This window comes from Micropterus salmoides, unplaced genomic scaffold (assembly GCF_014851395.1).
Source record: "Micropterus salmoides isolate LMB-PRFRI ecotype aquatic unplaced genomic scaffold, ASM1485139v1 Ms_hic_scaffold_20, whole genome shotgun sequence".
Lineage (NCBI taxonomy): Eukaryota > Metazoa > Chordata > Actinopteri > Centrarchiformes > Centrarchidae > Micropterus > Micropterus salmoides.
In genome coordinates this window covers 28,516,193-28,531,646 of record NW_024041151.1, presented here as the reverse complement: position 1 = coordinate 28,531,646, position 15,454 = coordinate 28,516,193, and the positions used below count along the sequence as shown (strand labels likewise).

At 43.6% G+C, this 15,454-nt stretch overlaps 1 protein-coding gene across 4 annotated transcripts; it reads left to right on the top strand.

Annotated features, from left to right (window-relative positions):
* Positions 1-5,115: 5,115 nt before the first annotated feature.
* On the top strand, positions 5,116-14,710 carry LOC119914523 (ankyrin repeat domain-containing protein SOWAHB-like). 4 transcript variants are annotated; one of them, XM_038733871.1, is made up of 6 exons: positions 5,121-7,050; positions 7,282-8,452; positions 8,943-9,113; positions 10,950-11,353; positions 11,641-11,828; positions 13,024-14,710. In XM_038733871.1, the coding sequence occupies exons 1-6, from the start codon at positions 6,307-6,309 to the stop codon at positions 13,493-13,495; spliced, it is 3,150 nt and encodes a 1,049-aa protein (XP_038589799.1). In that variant the 5' UTR covers positions 5,121-6,306; the 3' UTR covers positions 13,496-14,710. The 4 variants fall into 4 exon arrangements, with proteins under 4 accessions (XP_038589800.1, XP_038589799.1, XP_038589798.1 ...); XM_038733870.1 differs by having other exon boundaries at positions 5,121-7,267; positions 7,499-8,452; XM_038733872.1 differs by having other exon boundaries at positions 5,116-8,452; positions 11,641-11,800; positions 13,024-13,195.
* Positions 14,711-15,454: the final 744 nt, after the last annotated feature.

Below are 15,454 nucleotides of genomic sequence, written 5' to 3'. Positions count from 1 at the left end.
TGAATAAATCCGGCTGTACGGCTTGCGCGCCAAACTCTGTACAAGACAGGCGAGCAGAGAGGAAATGGTCACCAATAAGCCTCAGTTTAGCTGGAAATGAATAGTTTAAGTTACACTGACTAATAAATAGAGACTGCAGCTCTGCAGCTTCTCAAGATTAAAGCAGAGCTACGGTGTTTAACCCCCCCCCCTTGCAATCGCCATGCACAAACACAGGATTCGACTATCAGTCGACTATAGGCAAGACTTGTCAATTCTGATTCGACTATTTAAATCTTTAGTCGGGGACAGCCCTACCGAGTACCTCCATGTCCTCAGTGGTACCTCCGGCCAGCAACATGAGAACTCTTTAGCTGAAGGCACTGACTATGATCCTGGTTCAGACAGCAACCTGAATTAATAGTAAAAGGATAGAAAGTTATTTTTTCAAAAGTAAGGAATTGTCTTTTCAGCAACACTGATGGTGTTTTCGGGAATCGTCAAAACATTCAGACGTGCCTCCTGCAACTCTTTATTTCTGATGACAAGACAGAGCAGGTGTGTTATTTCCCAAAGACAAAATGCCATCATCTTTAAAATAAAATAGAATTTTGTCTTCTTCTCAAACCCCTCCAGAGATTTCCACAAGGCCTGCTCAGCTTTCGCACATGTACAGTCACTTCACAATAATAAATTACCACCAAGGAGGGACACTTTTTTTATTTTCTCACTACGAAAAGAATCAAAAAACTCTGAGATAAACAGAAACTGAGTGCACAGATCCTGACTGGGGACTGCTCTGAGAGAACTGTTATGATCACTGTCACATGATACTGTTAACACTACTACTGTCACTGCCGTCTATATGTCTGGACATGTAGCATTTTTTGCAGTTTTTACACTGAATCATGAACATTGATCTGCTTATGCCTCTTTGTTGATATGATGAAACATTTGATGTCAAAAAATGGGAAAGTTCAGATTCCAAAGATTTTCACAGGATGAAATATTTGCAGACATCCAGGTTGTTTTTGTTTTGGATTTGAGTTTTTGTTTTTTTTGATCAAATTATTTTTCAGTTTCAGCATTTTACTAGGGCCACCTTCATTTCTGAATAATCTGTAATTCATGTTTTTTACTGACAGATTAATGATTGGCTGAATGTCAAGAGTAACACCGAGATAAGAAGCAAATCTTTTTAACTGATAAATAATGTAAATAATGAATCAGTCATTAAAATTGCTAGAAAATGTCCTGTCAATCCCCTAATTAAGTAAACTGACTAGTAGGATTGAGTGAGTACTTGGCTGAAACGAGTATCCGCTACAGATAATGTACTTTTTATGAGTACGAGCGTCATCAGAGTAAAATGTGTCAATTTCCATTTTCAATTTTTTAAAACCTGTTCTGTTAATATAGTTCTCTTACTATTGTGCTCAAAACATTGCTCTGAAGCTCTGATTGCTCTGAAGCTCTGAAGCTGTTCTATAAATAGTTTTATAATAAAAACAGGAACTTCTGATCAACCCGTATCAGTTTTAGGCTTATCTTGACAACGTCCAGTTAGTCCCACCCACGTCTGGTTTAAGCCCCATTCCGAGTAAGGATTTGGATACAGATAATGATGTACTCGCTCATCCCTACCGATGACTTCTTTCATTATGGTTTAATGCCTCGCTCAGTTTTAGGTGTAGATCAAGTTTTCCAAGTTCCAACAAATTTATAGCTTCCCAGTAACAAGTTGCTTCACACTGTTTTCTGACAGGACTGTGATTGTTGCAAACAGCTGCTGAAACCTACGATGCATGAAGGATTAAAAAAAACACATTTAGATGACCCTCCTTATGGATTTCTGTGTAGTGAAAGAGTGTTGAGTTTTCGAGTTTTCTGAGGAAGTCCAGTTCTGATCAAACTGTCTGTCAGCAGTCAGAGAAATGAAGGCTGCACATTGTCCCACTGAGAGGAAATCAACACTACTTTTATAAAACTGCATGTCACTGTCACTATCTCTGTCTGTCTCAGAAAAGTATTAAGAAGCTGAAATTCTTCATGTAATTTCTGCCTGGAGCTTTTATTCAGTAGAAGTATTAGCAGTTTGTCCGTTCTGCCTGTCATTGTTTTAGTTACTGATATAAGTCGAGAATGGAGAGACAGTTTCTTTACTTTTCTTTCCTTCAAAAATTATGATTCCTGAGGAAACACGATGTTTGAAACCTACAGAATGAAGGCTGGAACACATTTTAAAGGAGGACTCCAGCGATTTAGTGCTGCACCTCCATTAAGTTGGGCTTGAGAGAAACAGATAAAAAAGAACAATCCAAATTGCAGAGATATCCTAATTTCTTGTCCCTCATATGAGTCATTTCCCATAATGCAACTTGATAGCATCTTTTGATTAGACTTTCCCTGCCTGATAACTCAGGCTCTCTGTTGTAGTCCAGGCCAAGAAACTAAAACCTGATGACATCACTATGACATCATCAACATTGTTTTCTCAGACTTTAGAAATTTCCTTCGTGGACATTATACAACTGTTTTGAAGACTGAATAGTTCTGCTCACAGAGGGTAAACTCATCCTTGTGTAAAATTGGTTCATTAATCTTATTTAAACTGTCCTCCACATGAAAATATATTTACTGATTCCAGCATCATTAATGCTAACTGCTGGACTCTGTTATCATGAAAAGGTAACATTAACAAAAAGGATTTGTTGGTGCATCCATGAAGTATTTATTTATGTTCAAATCATAAATGTTGCAAATGTGTTCTTAGATGAGGCGAAGTACATGTAAAAAAGGAAAAAAAGTGCAACACTCCAACACATTCAAATAATAAAATAGTAATAAATTAAGCATAAATGTAAACTGTTGCACTATTTTCTTTTCTTTTACTCTACCCTCTCTACTCACAATAATGAAATATCACTTCTCATTATCACAATATAATCATTTTGGTGAGATCAAGTTGTTGTAAAACAACTTACTTGGCCTTCTTTACCTTCATCTGAGAGTACACTGTAGTCTTTCACAGAACAGATTTTCTGCCAACGAAGGCTCAGAATTATAGTCACGTGTTTTTAAAAATATTTCACTCAGATATCACACTTAAATATTGAATATGACTTTCAATTCAGTTCATGGGGACTCACGTCAGTTCTACAGAATCAATATTTATTGTTGCTGTTTAACAGCAGCAGCAGCATGTGGAATCTAAAATCCAGAGAGGGTCTAAGTAGTGATCAGTGCATGTTTTTACCTGTTGTTAACTGTTTCATTCTGTATTTACATGTTTCAATTGACTGTTATTTTTAGAGCACGGTTTAAATACTCAGTTTCTTATTCCTCAAACATTACAGCACACAATTTGCCTTATGTCATCATCAATAACCCAGATTGTACTGTTGATTATTGTTTGCTTGTTCATTCTTGTTATTTGCAGAGGCACAACAAAATATTTCACACCTTTTTAGTTTATCATTGAATGAAATTCAATGTTCGCTTTATAAAATAATAAAGATTAAAAAACAGTTGTTTTTGGAAAATAAATGTATTGTGAATGACTTTGCGTACTCTTCAAGTTGTCTCTCTCACTGTGAGAGTCTCACACACACACACACACATTTAAATACACTCACCTAAAGGATTATTAGGAACACCATACTAATACTGTGTTTGACCCCCTTTCGCCTTCAGAACTGCCTTAATTCTACGTGGCATTGATTCAACAAGGTGCTGAAAGCATTCTTTAGAAATGTTGGCCCATATTGATGGATAGCATCTTGCAGTTGATGGAGATTTGTGGGATGCACATCCAGGGCACGAAGCTCCCGTTCCACCACATCCCAAAGATGCTCTATTGGGTTGAGATCTGGTGACTGTGGGGGCCATTTTAGTACAGTGAACTCATTGTCATGTTCAAGAAACCAATTTGAAATGATTGGAGCTTTGTGACATGGTGCATTATCCTGCTGGAAGTAGCCATCAGAGGATGGGTACATGGTGGCCATAAAGGGATGGACATGGTCAGAACAATGCTCAGGTAGGCCGTGGCATTTAAACGATGCCCAATTGGCACTAAGGGGCCTAAAGTGTGCCAAGAAAACATCCCCCACACCATTACACCACCACCACCAGCCTGCACAGTGGTAACAAGGCATGATGGATCCATGTTCTCATTCTGTTTACGCCAAATTCTGACTCTACCATCTGAATGTCTCACCAGAAATCGAGACTCATCAGACCAGGCAACATTTTTCCAGTCTTCAACTGTCCAATTTTGGTGAGCTCTTGCAGATTGTAGCCTCTTTTTCCTATTTGTAGTGGAGATGAGTGGTACCCGGTGGGGTCTTCTGCTTTGCTGCATACCTCGGTTGTAACGAGTGGTTATTTCAGTCAACGTTGCTCTTCTATCAGCTTGAATCAGTCGGCCCATTCTCCTCTGACCTCTAGCATCAACAAGGCATTTTCGCCCACAGGACTGGATGTTTTTCCCTTTTCACACCATTCTTTGTCAACCCTAGAAATGGTTGTGCGTGAAAATCCCAGTAACTGAGCAGATTGTGAAATACTTGGCCGGCCCGTCTGGCACCAACAACCATGCCACGCTCAAAATTGCTTAAATCACCTTTCTTTCCCATTCTGACATTCAGTTTGGAGTTCAGGAGATTGTCTTGACCAGGACCACACCCCTAAATGCATTGAAGCAACTGCCATGTGATTGGTTGATTAGATAATTGCATTAATGAGAAATTGAACAGGTGTTCCTAATAATCCTTTAGGTGAGTGTATATAGCCTATTTACTACATGGATAGAACTGTCTGGACATTTCCAGACTGATATTATAATCACACCATTAAACTGTAGAACATTTTAACAGCTAAAGCAGCTATAATGGGTTTTTTTCTAATAAAAGTGAAATGATTGATGAGTGTGGAATGTGTCACTCAGTGACAAACCCACAGAGAAACATCACTGCAGTTTCGTTCAGCTCTACTGAGTTTAAAGCATCTTTTAGCTCACTGTTTTGATTTTCCGGCACACAACTTTACTGATTCGCTCTCATGGTGTCATTTTCAGCCTAAAAATCTCTAAAAACTGCCCGTACACTACCTGCCCAGCAAACAGCAGACAAAGTTAACAACTAGCTGGTGAACATTGGAGGTTGCCTTTATTTCAGACAGGACAGGTGAACAGAGACAGGAAACGAGGGAGTGAGAGAGAGGGGATGACGCAAGGGCAGCAGCCTGGGCTCGAACACGGCCCACTGCGAGTTTCTAGGACCTGTTGGACGTGAAAGATGGTAGTTCTGAACCCACAGAGACTTGAAACCAATACTGCAGCTCTCTCTTGTATTCTTTAAATCTATTTCATTCTCAGCTAACCAGAGTAATACTCTTTTCTGACACATTTATTGATAAATTCCTTGCTACCTGGATGCCTCCAACACAGATTGGACAGTCTCAAATCTAATACAATATTAGAGAGCCTGTTACAAACAGATCACCATTACTCCATTATCCTGGCTATCAAATCTCCACAGGGTATAGCGTTACATTTACAACAAATATCTTCATACTGTAGAACCTTTCCAAACTCAATCAGATGAGACACATCTAATGAAACAGTGTTACTGCTCATAGAAGTTAATTAATTTAAATGCAGGCAAGTTGCAGGGATAAAACAGAAAGACGACAAAAGATGAGTAAATAATAAAGGATTCACAATAGGTTCAAGATGCATTTTCACAAGCATTGTGGGTTTTGTTTCAAATGTTTTGTCTGTATTTTCAGTCTAAAAGCATTTTTTCCCAGTACACTTGTACAGACAGAGATACATTTTCCCATACACTTGTCCTTGCCCATTCTCCTGTGGAAAGTAGGCCTATGTCCTCCTTACGCCAATGAGCACTTAAATAGCCTATTTCTAACCAAAAGAATATTTAGCCAGTGTGTCAACAGGGATCACTTCCAGCATTGCACTCTTGAACAATGTAAAAACATTATTAAACAAAAAAGACAGACTCAATAATCAACATGCAGGCATTTGTTGCTCCACAATGATGGATTGTGTGGTGGCCCTTATTGCAGAGAAACTTGCAAAATCAAAAAAGAAATCCAGTCAAAGTATAACAGAAGCAATACAATTTTATTTTCTATCCATCAATCAGACGCATCCGGGATAGCTGCAGGAATGCAGCAGGTGGGGCTGACCTTAAATACCTGAGGTGGGCGGAGCTTTATTCCTGACTGACAGAAACAGCTCCCCGACCTTTGAGAGCAGCAGGGAGAGAGAGAGAGACCGAAAGCAGATAAAAAGTAAAGTCCAGAATGGCCACAGATTTCACCCAGGACACGGTGTTATATTTCATCCAGAGCAGCGGAGGCTCGGTGAAAAACTCGGAACTGCTTCTGCACTTCAGACACTTCCTCCAGGAACATGAGGACCGGGCGCGCAACCGGGAGCTATTCAAGAAGTTTGTCAACTCCGTGGCCACCGTCAGACAGGTCGACGGCGTCTCTCACGTCGTTCTCAGGACGAAATTCAAAGGATATGTCCCCGGCGGCGGTGAAAGGGGCTCCTCCGGGCCGCCGCGATTCCCCGCCGGGAAGAACACCGAGCACCGCCCGCAGAAAGGCAAACTGAGCCCGGCAGAGAGCGCGGAGAAGTCTCTGCAGAAAGCACAGCGGGGGGAGGCGACAACGCCCGCCGGGAAAACAGTCCTACCTGCGGCTGGGATCAAACTGAACAACAACAATGTGGAAAGAAATCTTAACTTGAAGCAGCAGCAGGTAGTGAGCACATCTGAACTTTCTGGTAGACCAGCAGCAGCTCAGGCGGTGAGTCAGACCTCAGAGGGGCTCTCTAAGCTTCCTGTCCGAGATCAGTGCACTAAAGTGGGACAGCAGAGGGTGGGTTTGGGCCCGCCTTCTGCGATCACACCTGTGGTCCCTTCAGTCAGACATCATGGAGAAACCAGCCAGCACGTCCCAGTCCCACAAACCATAAGACAGACCACAAACTCTCTGGCGCCTGAAGGAAGTCTTCATCAGGAGCTTCCTCTTCATCCTCAGGTTGCCCCACTCCACAAAAGATACAGACCGAGCTACAAGGCTGCCGTCTCTCACGATGAAGATGAGGAGGAAGAGGTCCCGATGAGGTCAGGTTTTGACCCACCTCCTGCGATCACACCTGTGGTCCCTGCAGTCAGACATCATGGAGAAACCAGGCAGCAGGTCTCAGTCCCAGACCCCATCAGACAGAGCGAGGCCTCTCTGGTGCCTGAGGGAGGTCTTCATCCTCAGGTTGCCCCACTCCACAAAAGATACAGACCGAGCTACAAGGCTGCCGTCTCTTACGATGAAGATGAGGAGGAAGAGGTCCCGATGAGGCCAGGTTTTGACCCACCTCCTACGATTGCACCTGTGGTCGCTGCAGTCAGACATCATGGAGAAACCAGGCAGCAGGTCCCAGTCCCAGACCCCATCAGACAGAGCGAGGCCTCTCTGGTGCCTGAGGGAGGTCTTCATCACAACAGTCTTCCTCCTCAGGTTGCCCCACTCCACAAAAGATACAGACCGAGCTACAAGTCTGCCGTCTCTTACGATGACGATGAGGAGGACGAGGTCCCGATGAGGCCAGGTTTTGGCCGGTCTCCTGCGATCGCACCTGTGGTCGCTGCAGTCAGACATCATGGAGAAACGAGCCAGCAGGCCCCAGTCCCAGAAACCATCAGAGAGAGGGAGGCCTCTCTGGCACCTGAGGGAGGTCTTCATCAGGAGCCTTCTCAAAATCACATCAGTCTTCCTCCTCAGGTCGCCCCACCCCACAGAAGATACAGGCAGAGCTACAAGTCTGCTGTCTCTTACGATAAAGATGAAATGGAAGAGGCCCCGATGAGGCAAGGTTCAGCGGCAGGAGCGTGGCCCCTGAGGGCTCCTCTCAGAGACACGGGTGGTGGGACATCCGCCTCCTTGCCGGGCATCATAGACCAGTCTGCACCTCCCACTGTCATCTCCTCCTCTTCGTCAGAAAAGAAGCTCCCGGGGATTTACATCCAGGATGTGGAAGGGGAAATTCTGCCCCCTGGTGGCCCAGGCTGGTGTTTGGAGTCAGGGGTTGGGATGAGAGGGCAGGGGGCCAGTCCCCGGCTGGTGCCTGGGTCTGCTCCGGGGGAGGCAGTGCCCACCAGACGCAGCCTGCCTTTAGAGGCAGAGCTCTACAGGCCGTCCCCAGATCGAGCAAAAGAAGTGCCGCCTCATCGCGGTGTCCACACGGACCACCAATACTCCCAGTCTGCAGGTGTCCAGCTGGAGGGGCCCGACCAAAGCCAAAGGGAGTCGCTGTCATCTAGCCCCAGGAGCGTCTTCTCCCCCTCGTCTGACACCGGCATTTCCAGCAGAGACTGGCCGCCGTCAGGCTCCCCTGGAGGATCGGAGTTGAACAGCAGCTATGAAGATCTATGGGCCAGAACAGGTATGGTAAGATTAAACAATAACTCTATATTTGTTATTAATATAGTCAACAAATCTCATGAAAAGAGCAAAACCAACAATGAACCTACTTCAAGTTTTGTATTTGTATCCAAAGCCTAATATATCGTCCTCCTCTATGCCATAGAACTCTAATGTTGTCCAACAATTTAACAGTTTAACAGCAATTAAAAACACACCAGTGAGCCACACTGTTGCACTGGGTAACATGTTCCTTTATTACCATGAAAACACACAATAAAGTTATTTTTGACTTAATCCCACATACCTGCTGACTTAAATACTCACTAGAGCACCAAACGTGTATTAATCCGCTGCTGAAAATAGTCCTCCAAAATTGTGTTATTTATTCCTGTATTGGTAAGTTACCTGAAACAAAAGAAAATAATAATAAATAAATAACAAAAATAAATAAAGAGTCCAGAGCTTCTGTTTTATTATAGGTTGTCTCTTTAACTCTGCTGCGTCAACAGGTAAAGGGTCTAAAATCCAGGAAGTACTTCAGCGAGCCCAAAGGACTGCGTCTGAGTCTGAGACACATTGTGCCAACACTAAAACCCTGGCACCTTGGCATGACTCCAACGACAATCCCCTTTATAACCAGGACACTGAAGCCTGTGTGTTGCCATGGCACCTCTCCAAAGGTCAGAGCTAAAGTTTGTTGGACTCAAGTCTGTTGACCAAAAGATACACTGTTCAACTAAGAACATTTAGTTGATGCGGTGTTTTTTTCTTATGATCTTTTATATAATGAAGTCATTAGCTGTGGAATATAACATCTGACAGGTCACATCTTTGTGCTTATAAACCAGCACGCTTCAGTCTTTAATAAGCTTTAGATATGAAGAGATCTTTCTGCATGACTGAAAGAATCTGCAGAAACAGCCTGGAAATATTTATATTATTTGTGTGTCAATTAATTGATTTGTAGAGTGACAGAAACTTGATCAACAATTTGATCATTGATGAATAATTTGTCAAACACAAATGCAGAACACTTTCTGATTCTAGTTCCATTGTGAAGATCAGCTGCTTTTCTCTGTCTTATGTCATCGTAAACTCTGTGGGTGTGGCCTGTTGACCAGTCAAAACAAGACATTTGAAGACATCACCTTGCTACCCACATCTGTAACGGTTCAGTGATTCACATGTGTCTGGGTTGTGCATATTGGCATCTATTTTCCTGTCTGGTGAAACAATGGACAAATCAGAGCTTTGCAGGCAGGATTAAGAATGGGGACTTCCTACCTAGCTAACTAGCTACATCCATAAAAAGAGTGACAGATAAAATGACATAATCAGTGTTAATGGTGAGTGAATATCGAAATGAATTGGCATTTCAGTCTGTTTGGCTATATGCATGTCAGCATATATTTGCTCACATGGCACACTAAAGCTAGCATTTAACAAGTTAATTCTAACAATAGAATAACACTTGACATTAATATGTCTGTAAATACCGCATGTTAGCATTAATATGTCAGAATGTGAGCGAATTATTATATGTAAAAATGAACCTTTCTGTTATTTTTTACTTACTGCAACATGTCTGTTATGTCATGTTAGGACAGTATGTTGTGCTATTATGTTTTGTAAATGCTGTTGCAACATGTCTGTTAAATCCAGAGCCGGTCCTGACCTCCCTGAGGCCCTTAGCAAAATTCTGCTGTGGGGCCGTCCTATCTGACATTTGAGCCATGTTAACAATTTGGCATTGCTGCACAGTCACACCTGATGCCGCAGTGCGCTCACTACAATTGTCCCTCCTTTAAAACAGTCTGTCTCTGTAATGTACACCCCTTTTAGACTTTTATTCAGGGATTGAACCTGCATTGCATTGTTAATGAGCATAGCGAGCCCCTCAGCTTTCCTCAGTCAGACAAGTTGGAGTCGGGGATGTCCTTATGTAACCATGTCTCTGGAACACAAAAAATATTATAGAGTACGATTCAGATCTGCTTTATATGAAATCCTTTGCTATGATTTGGTACAATGATAAACACTGCTCTCTGGATACTCTCTGACTCCTCACCAGGGCTGCTAGCTCATCTTATCTAGCAATCTCACATTTTCCATGACGACGGAAGGCCGAAACAGCCTGTATCTCCTTCTCCCCCTTTGCCTAGTGTTTCGCGCACTACCCTACATCCCCTGTTCTTCCTCCTCCTCCACAACTCCTGGGGGGGATTTCAGGTCTCGCCCTCTCAACATGCACTGTCAAAGCAACAACAGCAGACCTCTGTTGTGGGCAGCGGCTCTGTTGACGCCATATTGTTTGCAAAGAACGCGCTGAAAACTTTCTACAACATCATGGGACCAAGCTAACTAAACATGTAAACCAAAAAAAGTGTAAATAAGATTAATTTACACAAGAGGAGGTGAAGTCTGAGAGCAACTGTGGCTTGCTGCCACCCATACGACACCGGACACCCGGGACCAGCTTGTTTAAAGCATACTAAACCCTTTCCTCCACCCCACAGGGGATCTTCATGACGACCGCGGGGAGGTAGAGTCGAGCGAGGGCTCCACCTCTTCACCGCCGCTGCGGCCGCGCTCGGCGGCCACCAGGCTCAGCAGCAAGTTGAGGAGCAGGATGTGCCGCAGCCTGGGAGCCAACCTCGACGAGCTGGTCTACGAGGAGGCAAGAGGAGGAAGCGAGGCGGCCCGGCTGAACCGCCTCCACCTGATCTCCTCCTCGCTCAGCCTTCGCTACAACCTGTCGTCCTCCTCGCTGTCTTCCTGTTCCACGCCGCCTCGCTGCCGCAGCCTCGCCGACCTGGTCGAGGGGGTGGAGAGGAAAGGGGGGAGGAGGAGCCTTCCCGCCACTGCCACCTCCACCTCCACCTCCACCTCCACTGCTCATCATGAGGGCCCCGGTAGGCAGGTGAGACTTATAGACAGTACAATTGTTTCTTTTTAAATGTTCCATTCAAACCTCACTTGAACACTCTTGGTTTGGTAGTTTGGCCGGTAAGGGGGTCAAAACACTGATCACTAAAAGTATTTATGGAAAAATAGACTTATATTTTAAAATTTGTACTGATTACTGTCTGGCTGCATTGTTCTGTACCTCATTCAAACGAAACACCAAGGCTAGGATTTTACAACACCCAGTCGATTCCTAGGAGGAACGCTGATTAAGTTGATATTGATGTTTGTTCCTGTCATCAGTCACTGGTTCCTCTGGAGCCCAGGGAGCACGCCTGGCTGGTGAAGGGGGCGGCGGGTGCTTGGCCCGACATCTACTCCCTGTTCAGAGAGGACCCGTCCCTGCTCAACAGACAAGACTTCATCTCCGGCTTCACTGTGCTGCACTGGATTGCCAAACACGGTGACCACAGAGTCCTCAACACCTTATGGTACACAATTACCTTTCTGGAAGGTCTGGTTTACGTAGCATTCTGAAAGTGGTTTAACTTCAAAAACCAGCTTCAGTCCCCAGAGCATGATCTCTAATTACTTCTCTGAACTCCTGACATTTCCTCTACAAGAAACCTCAAAATCAATCGGAGAGATTGTCTTAAAATGTTTTGACCACATTCCTGCTCCACAAAGGATGAACCCTTTAGATGTTAATACCACCCTTGGAACAAACATTTTAGCTCCACTACTGGTCCGTGTAAATGTGCATTCAGACAGAAAACAAAGCAAATTTTAGAGGCAGCACAAATACTCACAAAGTCAAAGGAAAGACACAAGTGGATGAGAATTCAGGGCAGGACAAACTAAGACCAAGGAACTTGCAACTTGAAGCTGTTCCAAAACTTTACAGTGGGTTTTATGAATCTACCTCATAAACAAAAGGGGATGCTTTGAGAGCTGATTCCCTCTTGTCCCATAGAAACTGAATAGGGCCAAACTGTGTTTGTTTGTAACAATGCCTTCAGCTTCAGATGTGCATGCTCAGCTGTGGGGTGTGGGGTGATGGTGCAGTGGATAAGACACATGCCTCTGGTGTGAGTGACCGGGATTCAACTTCCCACTGTGACCCATCCACCAATGTCCCTCTGAGCAAAACACTTAACCCCTAGTTGCTCTAGAGGCGTGCAACCTCTGACATATATAGCATTTGTAAGTCACTTTGGATAAAAGCTAAATGAATAAATGTTAATGTAATGCTTTAAGCTCACCTGCTAATACTGATAGATTACAAAAAGTTTACATGTTAGCATGATGATGTTTAGCTTGTAACATATAGCTGAGGCTGACAAGTGGAGTTGTTGTCCTGCTGGTTGCTCTACAGGTAAAGATTACAAAATTCATCCTCTGGTGACCATGATTTTCTGTGACTACTGAGATATTTCACTTTGACCAACATGCTAACAGCTTAAAAAGAACTGCCACCAATCAAGCACAAGTTGCTTTCAAAAGTTCCTTGTTTTCTCCTTTTTTTTGCTCAATATTTTGAATGTGTAACAAAATCTGAAAGAAACGTACTGAATATTCACTAAATAAGTTAGTGAAACTCATTTATTTTGAAGGATGTGAAGGCAAATATATCTGAAGATACTTTGTGACCAGCCACTGATCCGCTCTCTCCTGTTGGGCTTTCAGGTATGGAGTTGAAAAGGCTGGTTTGACCTTTGACATAAACGCTAGGTCAACATGCGGCCACACGCCTCTCCACATTGCAGCCATCCACGGACACAAGAACATAATGCAGCTGCTGGTTAAGAAGTTCAACGCCAACGTGAAGCTGAGGGACATGGCGGGAAAGAAGCCCTGGCAGTACCTGAGCCGCACTCTGCCTCCAGAAGTCTTCCATCTGCTGGGAGCTCCACTGCGGGCTGCTGTGGAAGGACAGGGCGGAGTCGCGAACGTAGACTCCAGCTGGAAAGGGGAGCAGCAGCAGCGGACGCCACACCGCCAGCGTCGGCGCCATCACCTCTCCATGGCTTCCTCGGGCGAGAGGCCGCTGATCGTTTCAGGCACCACGAGGGTCAAACGGTCCACGTCGATCGCCGCGTTCCTCAAACACAAATCGCTGCAACGGTTTCAGGGAAATCAGTCCGACTCCTCTATTTAGAAACCTCAACTGATGGATTAAGTTTTTCTGTAACCTGGTTTACTGACCACTGGACTGAACAACTGTTTGCTGGCCAGTTGGGTTCAAACACAAACAAGGTTGAAACATGAGTTGGGCCTGACCACAGCATGGCCAAGATCAAATGATATGCCACATATGATCCACTGTCTGTCCACAGGCATATACTGATCGATGACTGACATTTCCCACTGCTGTAAAGAGCACCTTCACACCTATAGACCAAGGGAGAAATTGTAAATAGCTTTCAGTTCTGGTGGGTTCCTGTTCACACATTGAAGTCATACACGCTGACAAGGTAGTCAAATTCTGTTGAATGACAGCAGGTCAAGCTGGAATTTAATCCTTTTCATGTGTACATTTATGTTTTCTGTTGTCACAAAGAGCTCTTATAGAACACTAATTTCTGTGCCCGAGCATTCAATTTCACTGGATACGAATGCCAAAGAAAGAGGTTTATCACAAAGACTGCTGGATCCTGAGACGTGTGATGACTTGAGGCGAGAGGTGAATTAGCAAACATGTGGCAGAGCAGGTCAGTTTTCAGCGTGATTGTCTGTCGTTGTTGTCAGATGGGGGGGGGGAAAAAACGGCAAACGCTGTAAGTGTAGGAGCCGCGTGGGCAACCACTTTCAGTCTGAGGCGGTGATTCACTCACACTTCAGAGACACCACTTGTCACACACATTTGACCTTTTGTCAGTGTGTACTCCCTCATAACGATTCATAATCATGCATCAGTTTTTACATTAAACTCAAATCAAATTAATGAGATCAAATTACCTTAATTAGATAAATCACTTTGCAGTAGGCACTACTTTTGTGAAGCTTCACTTTTTGCTGGCACTGAATGAGAGGTGTTTTAAGTTGGTGGGGTGATTTTTAAAACGTAAGTCTGGTTTATTACAAATTGGGTATTGTTTTCGTAGTTTTGTCTATGCGGCCACATTCCTATAACTCTGTTTATAACCAAAATGTGATTCTGCACACTTTTTTGAGGGGATTAAAACCAACAAGATATGATGTATTACTAGTAAGTTTTAGAGGCACTGGTATACATATTTTGTCACCTTTGGGCAGAGCCAGGCTAGCCTCCTGGTCTGAAGTTTGCTCTAAGTTGATGTTCTACAATGAAGATGTACAGTATTTTTCATACCACTACTTATGCATTAAATATTAAATATGTTTCACAGTTGGAGGTGTTGTGTCTTGAAACACTGCAGTCAGCTTTCATGGATATGGATGGTTTTCCACAATTTCTCTTATTTCTATGGAGCCCCATAAAAGACAAAGGCAGAAAAAAATCACAAATATAACTATTATATGTTATTGACACCTTTTCTTGTTCCTGAATGGAGAACACTGAAATGCAGAAAACACATAATTTTTGAAAAATAGGCAACTGCCCCGACCCTGTGGCTCCAGAGTTACTGTGTGGTGAATTAGTTGTACATGATTGTATTGCTTGCAAATTGCTCCTCGTTTGCCTCATAAAAGATCTTACTGTGGTAGCATTGTGCACATTCCAAAATAAAATGGTGATTATTCAAATTACAATAAGTGACCTGACATACAGAAACTTGGCGGCTGGGTATGACCGGTTTCTGGATTGCGCAGTGAAGATGAGCGGTTACATATTGTTTCATTATATCCACCAAGCAGTTACACCCAGTAGGCGGTTTAAGAGGGGATGCCTTTCCCCTTGTTAACCTGCCAGGTTCAGGAGCAGAGGTTGTTTAGTTCAGTATGTTAGTGTAGTCTGCCCGACTCATTGATCCTTAGTCTGACTGAAGTTTGTACAAGTTAGAATCTGTGGCCCGGGCCATGGCTCTGAAATATCAGGAGCATAACTGGGCTATGTATTGATAAATCCATGGCGCTGTCCGTAGTGCTGAAGTAGCGGACAGGTTTTTCTCTCAGTCCCGCCCTTCAGTTTCATCTT

Coding starts and splice junctions, on each gene's coding strand:
- LOC119914523 (XM_038733869.1), top strand. CDS start 6,307: ATGGCCACAGATTTCACCCAGGACACGGTGTTATATTTCATCCAGAGC. Junction 8,453..8,942: donor AGATCTATGGGCCAGAACAG/GTATGGTAAGAT, acceptor CTGCGTCAACAG/GTAAAGGGTCTAAAATCCAG. Junction 9,114..10,949: donor GCCATGGCACCTCTCCAAAG/GTCAGAGCTAAA, acceptor TCCACCCCACAG/GGGATCTTCATGACGACCGC.